General features: G+C 38.6%; 1 protein-coding gene across 4 annotated transcripts in view; it reads left to right on the top strand.

Moving 5' to 3' along the window:
* RAB6A (RAB6A, member RAS oncogene family) overlaps positions 1-12569 on the top strand; it is a 66636-nt gene extending 54067 nt beyond the window's left edge. For all 4 annotated transcript variants that reach the window (XM_079930589.1, XM_079930590.1, XM_079930591.1 and 1 more), the window contains exons 7-8: positions 9431-9497; positions 10511-12569. In XM_079930589.1, the coding sequence (XP_079786715.1) occupies positions 9431-9497; positions 10511-10575 (132 nt within the window). In that variant the 3' untranslated portion in view covers positions 10576-12569. The remainder of the gene's footprint in view (positions 1-9430; positions 9498-10510) is intronic.
* Positions 12570-13398: the final 829 nt, after the last annotated feature.

The following is a 13398-nucleotide window of genomic DNA, read 5'->3' as shown; positions in this document are numbered from 1 at the left end:
TTTATTATTTTTGGCTGCATCGGGTCTTAGTTGCAGCATGCGGGATCTTCGTTGAGGCATGCAGGATCTTTTGTTGTGGCGCGCAGGCTTCTGTCTAGTTGTGGCATGCGGATTTTCTCTTTTTAGTTGTGGCACGCAGGCTCCAGGGTGTGTGGGCTCTGTAGTTTAAGGCACGCAGGCTCTGGTTGAGGCACGTGTGCTCAGTATTTGTGGCACGCAGGCTTTAGTTGCCCCGCGGTGTATGGGATCTTAGTTTCCTGACCTGGGATCGAGCCCACTTCCTTTGCATTGTAAGACAGATTCTTTCCCACTGGACCACCAGGGAAGTCCCTGACCATGCTCTTATTAAGTCAATTCACTCATCAGATATTTGTTGATCACCTCCTACATGCCTAGTTCTGTTACGTTATAGGCAGTGGATATACAATGGTGAGCAAAATATCCTAAGTCCATACCATTATGAAGTTTACATTCTAGTATGGAAAGTTAGGCCATAAATGAAAATATAATACTTCATGAGGTTATAAGTGCTGTGGAGAAAAGTAAAAGTAAGGTCAGGGAGATAAAGAGTACTGGTGAAAGGGTTAAGATATTGATGTTTTGTAAAAGGTAATCAGGAAAAGACTGTCTGATAAGGTGATATTTGAACAGAGATCTAAAGGAATTGAGGAAGTAAGTTGTTTATATATCTAGGGAAGAACGTTCCAAGCATCAAGTGCAACAACAAGTTCAAAGGTACTTGGCATGTTTAAGGAATAGTAAGGCTGGTTCAGTTAGAGTGGAGTGAGGGAGGGGGGCAAGTGTTAGGAAATAAGCTTACAGAGGGATAGTTCTAGGGGACAGAGGTCTAAGTCCATGTAGGCTGTAGCAAGGATTTAGGCTCTAGGCTTTTATTCTGAGTAAGATAGGAAGCTGTTGGAAGGTTTTAATCAGAGATTTGACATGTTCTGATTTAGGATTTAAAAGAAATCACTGGCTGCTCTGTGAAAAATAGGCTGTAAAAGGGTAAGGGCGGAAGGCAAAAAGATCCATTAAGAGCTGATTGCAAAAAAAAGAGAAAAAAACAGTAATAAAATAATCTTTCATTTAAGAAATGCTAGGCTACCAAAATTAAAATAGAGATCTAGCAAAAAATCAAAGTTAACAAATACTGAGCACTCATCATATGAGAATTGTGGTGTATAAAACACTCCCTGCCCTTACAGTACAAAGACAACTTTCATAATGGAAAATTTTCTGTATGTTGATGGAACTGATTAACTTAGCTTACTCTTTGAAGAATGGAATATCCTCTTGCTTATAAAGTACTTAGTTAATCTTATAATAAAGGTAAGAACTGGTAGCAACAATGATTTTACTTTGAAATCTTCATTTTACCCCTTTAAATTAAATACCTAAAATCATAGCCCAAAATATTCAACTTGAAAGTTTCTATGGAGAGCCAATATTCAGCTTGTCATCATCCCCAGAGCTAATTCCTGTAGCTGTCACTGCAACTTAAATATGCCTATTTCTCCTTAGAAATTACAAGTAAAATACCATACACCTGGAGGTTAGAGTGGAATTAATACCATTTTTCCAGGAAAAGAAAATATTCTGGTAAGCATCCTGAGAAGGATGCCCCAGAATGCCTATAGGAAGTGGATATTCAGTTAATCCAAATGAGAGGATTTTAAAAAAAACATTACCAAATGTACTGGCCCCATAGTTAGTCCTCTGTCATTTCTAATATAGCAGAAGCCTCTTTTAGCATATCATTGGCATTTAAAATATGGGTTTTCCTTTAATAATTATTTAAAACAACTTAAACCCCTAGAGTTTTTTCCTTCCTGTCTTACATATATTTATGTAAGGATAGAACTTGGCTTTTGTAAAGCATTTTTTGGCCCATTTTGGGATGTCCTAAGTATAGTATAAGTTAGTGAAATTGATTCTTTTATTGGGTTGGCCAAAAGTGCCTTTGGTTGTTAAATAAAAATAAAAGACATTTTTCATTTTCACCAAGAACTTTATTGAACAAAGTATTCACCGTTTTGTTCCACTACCTTCTGCCATTTTTCAGGCAACTTCATAATTCTGTTTTCCTAAAACTTTTTTATCTTTTTGAGCAAAGAACTGTTCCCGGTGCCTTTTACAGTCTTCCAAGGATTTTTTTTCCATTAAGAGAATTTTGGAAAGACCAAAATAAATGGAAATCTGAAGGTGCAATGTCTGGTAAATACGGCAGATGAATCAGAACTTCCCAGCCAAGCTGTAAGAGTTTTTGCCTGGTCATTAAAGAAACATGTGGTCTTGCATTATCCTGATGGAAGATTGTGCATTTTCTGTTGACTAATTCTGGACACTTTTCGTCGAGTGCTGCTTTCAGTTGGTCTAATTGGGAGCAGTACTCGTTGGAATTAATCGTTTGGTTTTCCAGAAGGAGCTCATAATAGAGGACCCCCAATCCCACCATGTACACAACGTCACCTTCTTTGGATGAAGACCAGCCTTTGGTGTGGTTGGTGGTGGTTTATTTCACTTGCCCCACGATCTCTTCCCTTCCACATTATTGTACAGTATCCACTTTTCATCGCCCGTCACAATTTGTTTTAAAAATGGAATGTTTTCATTACATTTCAATAGAGAATTGCATGGAGAAATATGGTCAAGAAGGTTTTTTTTGCTTAACTTATGTGTAACCCAAACACATAAGCGATGAACATAACCAAGCTGGTGCAGATGATTTTCAGTGCTTTAATTGGATATTTTCAGTGTGTCATCTCTCTCCTGCATGGTGTAACATTGTTCTCAATTAATGTCTCGATTTGATCGCTATCAACTTAAACTGGTCTACCCGACCATGGAGCATCGTCCAGGGAGAAATCTCCATCACGAAACTTCGCAAACCACTTTTGACATGTTTGATCAGTCACAGCACCTTCTCCATACACTGCACAAATCTTTTTTTGCGTTTCAGTTGCATTTTTACCTTTCTTGAAATAATAAAGCATAATATGCCAAAAATATTGCTCTTTTCCTTCCATCTTCAATATTAAAATGGCTACACAAAAATTCACCAATTTTGATGTCTTTTTTTAAATGCACGCTGATATGACAGCTGTCATATAAAATCTAACAAAATTATTTCGAATGAAGTTAAAGACAACTGAGTGCTACCAGAGCCATCTTACGGAAGAAAACGAACGAACCTTTGGCCAACCCAATAATTTAATTGAAATATTTTGAGGGAGCACCAAATTTTTCAAATACATTGATTACATTTTTATGTCTGTGATTTTTGTATATCATAATAGTGTTTCACAAAGCAAATTCCTCTTCCCAAGATTGTTAGCTGTTTCTTCACACAGCCCTTTCCACGGTGCTTTCCATATAGAAAGAATTTCCATTTATACTAGGCAACATAAGGTAGTAGGAAAAATATGAACTTTAGAATCTCGGCTCTGCTATTCATTTGGTGGATGGCAAATACTCTCTTTAGCCTTAGATTTCTATAAAATGGAGATATTAATACCTTCCTCACAAGTTACTGCAAGGATTATGATGAGAAAATATGTAAAGTTAAGCACTCAGTATTACCTTTTTTCTTGCCTACATGATTTGATTGATTACTTCACACTCCTTACAGATTATTGTTACAGCACCCTCACAGCACATTAGAATCATCTGGAGATTTTGGGGGTTTTTGTTGTTTTTGGCCACACCGCGGGTCTTGAGGGATCTTAGTTCCCCGACCAGGGATTAAACCTGTGCCCCCTGCAGTGGAAGCGTGGAATCTTAACCACTGGACCACCAGGGAAGTCCCTCATCTGGAGAATTTTAAATGAAATGTACTAAGGACCTAGCCCCACCCAAACTAGTTGAATCTGTCTTTGGGGGTGGGACCCAAGCATCTGGTGTTTTGCTTGTTTTTAAGTTTCCTGGGTAATTCCAATGCACTATAGGTGTTGAGAACTACTGGTCTTGAAGGAAGGACTTCACACATAACCTTTCAAGAAAGCTTTCCTGAGTATTTAGTTCTAATTCTCAAAGGTAAAAATAAAAGAGTGGGGGGACCTATGGGGTCATGTTAACCCATTTACTCTTCCGTGTCGAATATATTTAATTTTGTAGATAATGGAGGCTTGTTGCTTTCTTTGAGTGTATAGTTCTCTGGGGAATTCCCTGGCGGTCCAGTGGTTAGGACTCTGCACTTCCACTGCAGGAGGCACAGGTTAGATTCCGTCAGGGAACTAAGATCCCACAAGGCGCGCAGTGTGGCAAAAAAAAAAAAGTGTGTATTTCTCAGATCTACCAGTTAATGTTCTGGTCCCCCTTTTTTTTTTTTAATTAATTTATGTATTTATTTTATTTTTTGGCTGCATTGGGTCTTCATTGCTGCACGCAGGCTTTCTCTAGTTGTGGTGAGCAGGGCTACTCTTCTTGTGGTGCGCGGGCTTCTCACTGTAGTGGCTTCTCTTGTTGCAGAGCACGGGCTCTAGGTGCGCGGACTTCAGTAGTTGTGGCACGCGCGCTCAGTAGTTTTTTCTGGCTCACGGGCTCTAGAGCGCAGGCTCAGTAGTTGTGGTGCACGGGCTTAGTTGCTCTTCGGCATGTGGGATCTTCCCCACCAGGTATCGAACCCGCGTGAACTGGCAGGCGGATTCTTAACCACTGCACCAACAGGGAAGTCCCTGTTCTGGTCCCTCTTAATTGTTGTTTCCTCCCATTATATTTGCTTGTGTTAATTGAATCTTTGTTTTTAAAAAATCCTTTTTCATATTTGATTGGAGAGATTCAGTGGCATTTGTTTTTCCATCTAGTTGAAGTTTATCAGCGTTTTCCTTCACTGTCACTCTGCATGTAAATTTAAAATTCCTTTTATAATTCCTTTTTCTACAAGAAACTGAGTACATTGATTTCTTTTGTTTCCTGTTTTCTGGGGTCAGGAGGAGTCAATGGGCATAAGTGTTGCTAATTTTTCTTTTACTTGATTTAAAAAAACAGGCTTGGGCTTCCCTGGTGGCACAGTGGTTGAGAGTCCGCCTGCCGATGCAGGGGACACGGGTTCGTGCCCCAGTCCGGGAGGATCCCACGTGCCGCGGAGCGGCTGGGCTCGTGAGCCATGGCCGCTGGGCCTGCGCGTCCGGAGCCTGTACTCCGCAGCGGGAGAGGCCACAGCAGCGAGAGGCCCGCGTACCGCCAAAAAAAAAAAAAAAAAAAAAAAGGCTTTCTCAAATCTGTGATCATCTGCTAAATAGTATTATGGATAGTCATGCCTAAAGAATTATCTGAGGGACTTCCCTAGCAGTCCAGTGGTTAAGACTCCATGCTTCCAGTGTAGGGGGCGAGGTTTGATCCCTTGTTGGAGAACTAAGGTCCCATATACTGTGCAGCGCGGCCAAAAAATATTAAGAATTATCTGAGAATTCAGATGGAAGTGAACTCAAAGAAGCCAGTGGATAAAGGTACTAATCAACTATTTGTACTGCACTGTGTGCTTTCTGATGTGTTTTCACGTGCATTAGCCATTGTTACAACTAACATTTTCAAGAATATCTACTGCATGTCAGGTACTAGGATAACAAAGATGAAATATGAGCCTTGTCCTCCAGTGGTTAAAGTCTAGAGGGAAAGACTGGGAGGTAAATAGGCCATTATAATCAGTGTAATAAAAGCTCTGAAAGAAGAAATGCAGGGGACTTCCCTGGTGGCGCAGTGGTTAAGAATCTGCCTGCCAGTGCAGGGGACATTGGTTCGAGCCCTGATCCAGGAAGATCCCACATGCCACAGAGCAACAAAGCCCGTGTGCCACAACTACTGAGCCTGCGCTCTAGAGCCTGTGAGCCACAACTACTGAGCCCACGTGCCACAACTACTGAAGCCCCCGCACCTGGAGCCCGTGCTCCGCTACAAGAGAAGCCACCGCGATGAGAAGCCCATGCACCGCAACGAAGAGTAGCCCCTGCTCACTGCAACTAGAGAAAGCCCGCGCACAGCAACGAAGACCCAATGCAGCCATAAATAAATAAATAAGCAAACAAATAAATATATTAAAAAAAAAGAAATGCAGGATGCTCTTGGAATATATAGAAGTGTTTAATTATATTGGAAGATGATGGGATTGAAGAAATCTGGGAATGGGGTAGGGAGGTTTTTCTCAGAGTTATCAGGGAATGGATCCTGAAGGATCTATCAGCTAGACAGATTGAGCTGGGAGCAGGGGAGGATATCCCTGTGTTATATTATGAGAATAGATAGATGGGTGTAACTCTAACAATACCCTCCCTGAAAGACCTCATTAGTTATGTACTTTTCACTAACTAGAACTTACTTTAATTTTTTAAAAAACCTCAAAACTTGTAAACCTCATTCTATTTTCACAGAAGGTAAACAGACCTTCCCTATGCCTCCCCCATGAAAAAAAAATTTCAATTTCTAAGCTAGCCCATAATAAAATATTCTTAGAAGCCAGAAAGATTATGTATCTTGAACAAGTAGGCAGTTTAATAAATATTTCATGTCCGAGCAAGCTATGAGATCTTGGGGAGGATTTCTGGATTTTCCTAAGTAAGAACATTTCAGTTCTGCTTTAATATTTTCAGATGATCTCTCCCAACCCCCCCACATTTTTCCTGTCAGTTTTACATAGTTTCTTAAAGCAGGATTTTATGCCTATTGGTGCTTTGCTGTAGTCCTACAATTCTTGCAGAATTTCAAAATATTCTGTTCCCTTAGCCCACAGGACCATGGGTTATTGCGACTGATACCCAATTCTGATAGGAAGAGAGCTACTGTATATGAAAGAGTTTCCATGTAGAAGATCAGCCCTAAGCATTTTACATAATGATTTCCCTTAATTTTCACAGTAATCTAGTCAGTTAAGTGTACTATTATCTTAAGCCCATTTTACAGATGAGAAAATTGAAAAACAGAAAGATGACCTGTCACATAAGTGGCCTACCCAGAATGTAAACACTTCACCTTTTAGGTTTTAGCCATCTCACCTTAATATCTTTTGCTTTCAATATGTGATTTGTATGTCTTTGTAGTCATAGTAATACACTGGAATTATTGAAAGAAGTCTTTATGCACACTGCTTTTTTTAGTGCCTTCCTTTGCCAGATGAAGTCCATATTCTTTGCAGGTCTTTCTTAGTCTGGCTTTCTATATATATATATATGTATATAGCTTCATTCTAATCCTTTTAAATATTGTGTGCTCCAGTCGGTCTGGACTACCTAACCATTCCTGAAAATCATTGCGGCCAAAACTGAATATCACCATTATAGAACGAATTTCTGGGATACAAGATTTGGTTTAGTGCCGCATTGTCAGCTGCTAGATTATTCCAGTAGTCACTATACTTATTTCTGGTTTGCAGTACTAAATAGATGGTTGTTTTCAGTTGATGTTGGAGGGGGAACACATTTTTTTTCAGGCTTTCTTATTGTCTATAAAATGTGTTTTTCCTTCATACTCTATATTCTTTATCTCTGGATGAAAAGTGATTTTTAATGGGTGTTAGACTTTTCCTGATGCATAAAATTTTGAGCTGACAAAGTTGACATTCTGCTTTTAATTCATTATCTAATACTATTATATAAAAACTTCAAAAGATTAGAATTATTGTCCAACTTTGCATGCATTAATTAATTATAAACACTTGCTAGTTTTGAAAGGGCATAATATTCTTCCTAAAGTTATCTAATGCACTATATTAACCTATTTCTGTGTTCATTTTGCCTTTGTAAATTTTAAGTTATTTTTGTTCATAAAATTAACAGCTTTCACAGACATTAATTATTGCAGCGTTTATTCTTTTTCTTTTTTTTGCTGTACGCGGGCCTCTCTCTGTTGTGGCCTGTCCCGGTGCGGAGCACAGGCTCCGGACGCGCAGGCTCAGCGGCCATGGCTCACAGGCCCAGCCGCTCCGCGGCATGTGGGATCTTCCCGGACCGGGGCACGAACCCGTGTCCCATGCATCGGCAGGCGGACTCTCAACCACTGCGCCACCAGGGAAGCCCTAGAGTGCTGATCTGTATTTGAAACTGAGTATTCATATATTAATCCAAATGGACCCACCTTTATACAATTAATGTTACATTGATTTGATTGATGGTAATTTACACAACCACGTGCACAGTTTCTGATGTTCAAGTAAGCATTCTGCAATTTTAAGTCTAAAGCTGATTTTGGTTGAATATTGAGGCTAATGCCTAACTTTGGCACATCTCTAAATGCTACTAAACGTTACAGAACCAAGACAATTATACTTTTATTCAGATCTTCCTTAATCCTACCACATCATACTTATTGCCTACAGATAAAGATTTGTTCCTTTTCTATACTTCTTTCCCTAGACAGATTACTTATAGTTCCATTCTTTCATCTTTGGCCTTCTTTCTGTTTCTTCTCATTTTAATTCAGCAACATTTATGGAGTGCTTAAACTCTGAGTGCTTTGTATGGTATGCTTTTCAACCATGTGAAATCTTTAAAACTGCCTTTAAATCCCAACTCAAATGTCATTGCCTGAGGATCTTTCTCGGCCTCTTGAGTAGGGCCTTCTTACATCTGTATTGCCATATCATTTTCTACTTCCTTAGTTCATAGCACTCATTGCATTGTAACACAAGGAATGGTTTGAGTCTGTCTCCTTTGCCAAACTGTGAGCTCCTTGAATCTAAAAAGCACAGCTTGTTCATTTTTGTGTCCCTAGAGAACTTTAGACAGTGCCTCAAGTAAGCAGGTACTTAGTATAAGGTAGTTAACACCATATATGCATTTTAATTTATAGGAATTTTACACTGCATGCCTAACAAAAAGAAATGATTGAAATAATCTGCAGTTTTACCTGCCATTCTTCCCAGTAAGTGGATAGCTAGGATTGGACATGAAGTAGAGAGTATGAATCTGTTGTTCCTTCAGTCAGTTTCTGTTCCCACATGCCTCTCAAAGTGAACATCTCACCAGGATTGAGTGTGGTATGGTGGTTTCTAACATAGTGATTTCCTAAGGATTTATCAAGGGCAATTTTGACTAGATTGACTTTCTCCATATGTATGCTAACTTTAGAACCTAACTCATTATAAAAGATAGGAATGCCACTATACAGTTTAACTAAATGAACATTCTGTCCTTACTCTGAGTTCCTGTAGTAGTTTGTTTTTATGACTCAAATGATATTTTTGCTCCTTAGTTCTTAGCTATTTGTTCATGTCTAATCTCACCCGTTGGAAAGCAAGGATCCTCTTTGTATTTGACATGCTGGTTTTCACATGATATTCATTTTTAGAATAAATAGACATTTTAATGTGCTTTCATTGTGCTAAGGTCTAAGGAATAACCCAGAAGCCATATCCTTTAACTCAACCATCCAGTGGTCATCCCTTTACTTGATACCTTTTGCTAAATTTTCCCTCCCAATTATCACGTCTCTTTTTCCACAGCTCTTCCGACGTGTTGCAGCAGCTCTACCTGGAATGGAAAGCACACAGGACAGAAGCAGAGAAGACAGTATCCTTTTTGTTTCATCAGGAAATTTTATTGTTACTACAAGTCTTTAGAGCCCCACTTGGTTGGCTTAGGAATATTATGCCATTGCCTTTTACAGCCAAGAATTGATGGTTTAGGAGCAAAAAGTTTTTCTATAACGAATGAGATCTGGTTATCCAGTTGCATTCTTTGCAGGCTGCTGCTCACTACGATTAATCAGTGAGAAGGTTTGTGTTTGTTTGCTTGCTTGATTTTTAGTGAGCAGGAAACTCTTAACATCCCACCCTCCTGCTTCTTAATTTTGACATCCCTTGGCTCTGGGCTTTTTCCCCACAATATATATCATATTTCCTTCCCCTGCTTTTTCTATCATTTGAACTGTCTACTTGGCATAGGCAGGAGATAACTAAGTTTGGAGCTTTATCGTGGCCTCTTCTTTCAGAAATGGGACAGAATGAAGCACACGTAATATTAGTTATTTAAAAGAATTTTGAATTTTGATATTTTCCTTGTTTGTCTCATATTTACCTTCTAGTGTTTTTCCATATGCAGACAGTTTTATTAAGCCATAGAATTCATAGCACTTTGTATTCAGCTCTTCCCACTTCTGAATGTTTTATGTTTTCTAAGCCTTTATTTTAGCAGCATAATGTGTTCTATAGAGTTGAAGCCCCATTATTTATTAAATTCTCTCCCTGTTGTGGAACTCTCTTATAGGCTATTTTCAGATTTTTATTATAGATAATTTTTTAAGGAACATCATTATATGATTTTTTACTCCTGTAGAATAATTTCCTTAGGATAGATTTCCATGAGTAGGAATTAACCTTATTCTGAACCTTGCTGCATATAGGAGATATAAGCAAGTTTATTCCATATGAGCACCTTATATGGTGAGCGAGCTATGTAGAAAATAGTGGCTGAGTAGTCTCTGAAGCCAAATAGGAATGGAAGGGGATCTTAGCAGAATTGTCGATGTTCAGCAGAATTGGAATTGTACTTTCCCATTTACAGTTCCTTAGCTTTTGTTTCAGTGATTGACATAAAACTGGAAAAGCCTCAGGAGCAACCAGTCAGCGAAGGAGGCTGTTCCTGCTAATCCCCCATGGCATCTTCAACTTTCCTCCAGAAGCTCACTGCTTTGGCCCCCTTACTCTTTCATTGACTGCAGTGTGAATATTGGCTTGAACCTTTTCCCTTCAGTAATAACGTATTGCAATTCAGCATTGCTGCCTGTCTCTTGGAGATGATCTATTAGCTTCACAAGCACAAAAAAGTCAGTGTCTTCATTATTTATATTTTACAAAAAGCCAAACAATTGCAGCATATTCCAGTGGTAACTTTAAAAATTAGATACATTTTCTTAACATTTTTGTTTCCTTTTTAATGTTATGAGAATGTACTTCAAAATGATGGAAATCTCAACAGTATGTGGCTTGGTTAAGGAGCAGTTGTTCACAGCAGCACTTGCCTACCTACTTGATCTCTCCCTGCTTTACTTGCTTGTTCTTTACCCCATTTCCTATTCCAGTCCTTCCTCCATCAAAACAAACAAGAGGGGGCAAAGCAGTAGTCAGACCAAGCCCATTGGAATTATCCTTCAGTTTTAGCAATACCACTTGTCTCAAGATATCCAAAATTATTCTTAAGCACTGATATAAATTAGTTAGACCTTAATTGAGGTCAAAACTCAACTATCATGGTAGGCAGTGCTGGAATAAGGAAAAGGTTCTGGTGTGTCTTCAGAATGAGTCCTAATGAACATACTGAGTACTTACAAGTAAATGAACATAAAATATATTTCTGACCAAAACAAATGATTCTTTCACATGTTAGACTCCGGGAGAGAAAAGTAAAAGTGCTTCAGAACAGGTTTTAAATATTTAATTCTTCTAAGATCTATTTCTTCCAGGATTTTAAATTTGTCAAAATCGAGTTCTTCTGTTTGTTTAAAAAACAAAACTAAACTTTTTTAGGCAATAGATTTCTCTTGGGTTTTCTTTTTCTGTCTTCCTTTTCTTTCTTTCCTTCTTTCTTCCTTCCTTTCTTTCTTCCTTTTTTTTTGAAATGCTGTGCAGGCAAGGCACTGTAGTAATCAAATTCCTTTAAGAAGAACCAGTGGAAGAATTTAAATTTGGCACTTTGATCGAAACTACTGTAACTAGTAGAAACAATGATATCTAAACCTTACCAACTAAAGAATCCTCAAGAGAATAGCAAATACTTTGCCCAGGACAATTGAGGTCAAATTGAAAGTGGAAACAGTTTTCTTATAAGCCCTAGAGGCAGATCTGAAAAAGCATACATAGAAGAGGGAAAGGAGAGAATGAAAATAAAACTTAATATGCAGATTTATGCCTTATTTTTCAGCATTTTTTTATGTTCTCTCAATCCAGTTTTGCTTTTTATTAGATCTGTATAGTTTGCTTAATTCACTAGTGATTTAATTTTATATTTAAGCTACAATTAATCTTTTTTCTTTGGTGATATTTATTTCTTTGCCTTTTTTAAAACTACTTTCAATTTTTAGATATTTTATTTAGAGCTTCATAACAATGGCAATATGTATTTCCCTTAAAACACTGCAAACAAATATACTAGGAGTGCACCATTTTAATCTTTACTAGTTATTGTGAGATTGCTGTGTAAGTTAATAAATACATTTGTAAATACATTGTTTGCAAGAAGAAAATTTCTGAGTTACAGCTCAGGAAAAGCCTGCTGAATTTATGTTGTAAGCATTACTTAACACAGTATAAGGATGAAAAGGCAACAAAAATATCTTCATACTTCCTCATCCCCTCATTGCAACAAAACCCTTAACTGGGAGAACCTTATTCCTTCCCCTCTTCCTCCTCCACTTCCCACTTATTGTCCAACCTTATAATATTCAGAGAGCACTTGGATTATGGGTCTGAATAGAGAAATGCTTTCAGATAATCATTAGCCCACATACCCCAGTAACTTGTACTCAAAGACGGGATGGAGTTGTAAAGTGCTTTTATAATACAATATTATTGTTAAAGGCAAGGGTTGACTCTTTTGTTTTATTTTGACATGGCATGTCCTGAAATAAATATCAATTCAATATGGCGATGGGTCATATTCTTTATTTGGAAGAAGTTGTGATTTCTGACATGGGGGTGATTGTGTTCCTACACTGTAGCATTTGATTCTTTTTAATGTATATTTAAGGCAGTAACCAGTTAATGCTGCTTTTAATATTGGTCTTTTTATTTAGCTGGGGTTCTTCAACCAAAGCAGTGAAGTGTGTTCATAGTGCATTCTTTTTTTAATAAACACAGTTTTGCTGCCCAAAAAATGTATAAATAAACACAAAAGAAAACATTTATTGACTTGGTTTCCCATTCCTGCCAAAGTGATGAATTACCATATGCTACTTCCTCCCTAGGACTATAAAGGGAATGTGGAATCCAGAAAAATAGCAAAACAACAACAAAACTGAGAAACCCCTGGGGAGTCACAAGACTCTTTTCAGCTGTTGAGGGTGAGGGAAAGTGGCTGCAACTTGAAAGATAGGGCTGGGCTTCCCTGGTGGCGCAGTGGTTGAGAGTCCGCCTGCCGATGCAGGGGACACGGGTTTGTGCCCCGGTCCGGGAAGATCCCACATGCTGCGGAGTGTCTGGGCCCGTGAGCCATGTCCGCTGAGCCTGCACGTACGGAGCCTGTGCTCCGCAATGGGAGAGGTCACAACAGTGAGACGCCCGCGTACCGCAAAAAAAAAAGAAGAAAAAAAGAAAGATAGGGCCACTGGTGGAGGCAATAATAGGATGTGTTAAGAAAAGCAGTTTAAGTTCTGCTTATGCATCCTCACTCCTAACTCCACCTTTGCCTTTGGACAGGGGTGGCAAACTGCCCTCGCACCAAATCCAGCCTGCTACCTGTTCTTAAGTTATGTTAG

This window comes from Stenella coeruleoalba (assembly GCF_951394435.1).
Source record: "Stenella coeruleoalba genome assembly, chromosome: 8".
In the NCBI taxonomy this organism is placed as follows: domain Eukaryota; kingdom Metazoa; phylum Chordata; class Mammalia; order Artiodactyla; family Delphinidae; genus Stenella; species Stenella coeruleoalba.
The sequence above is the reverse complement of the archived record's forward strand: the minus strand, read 5'-3'. Positions and strand labels throughout refer to the sequence as shown.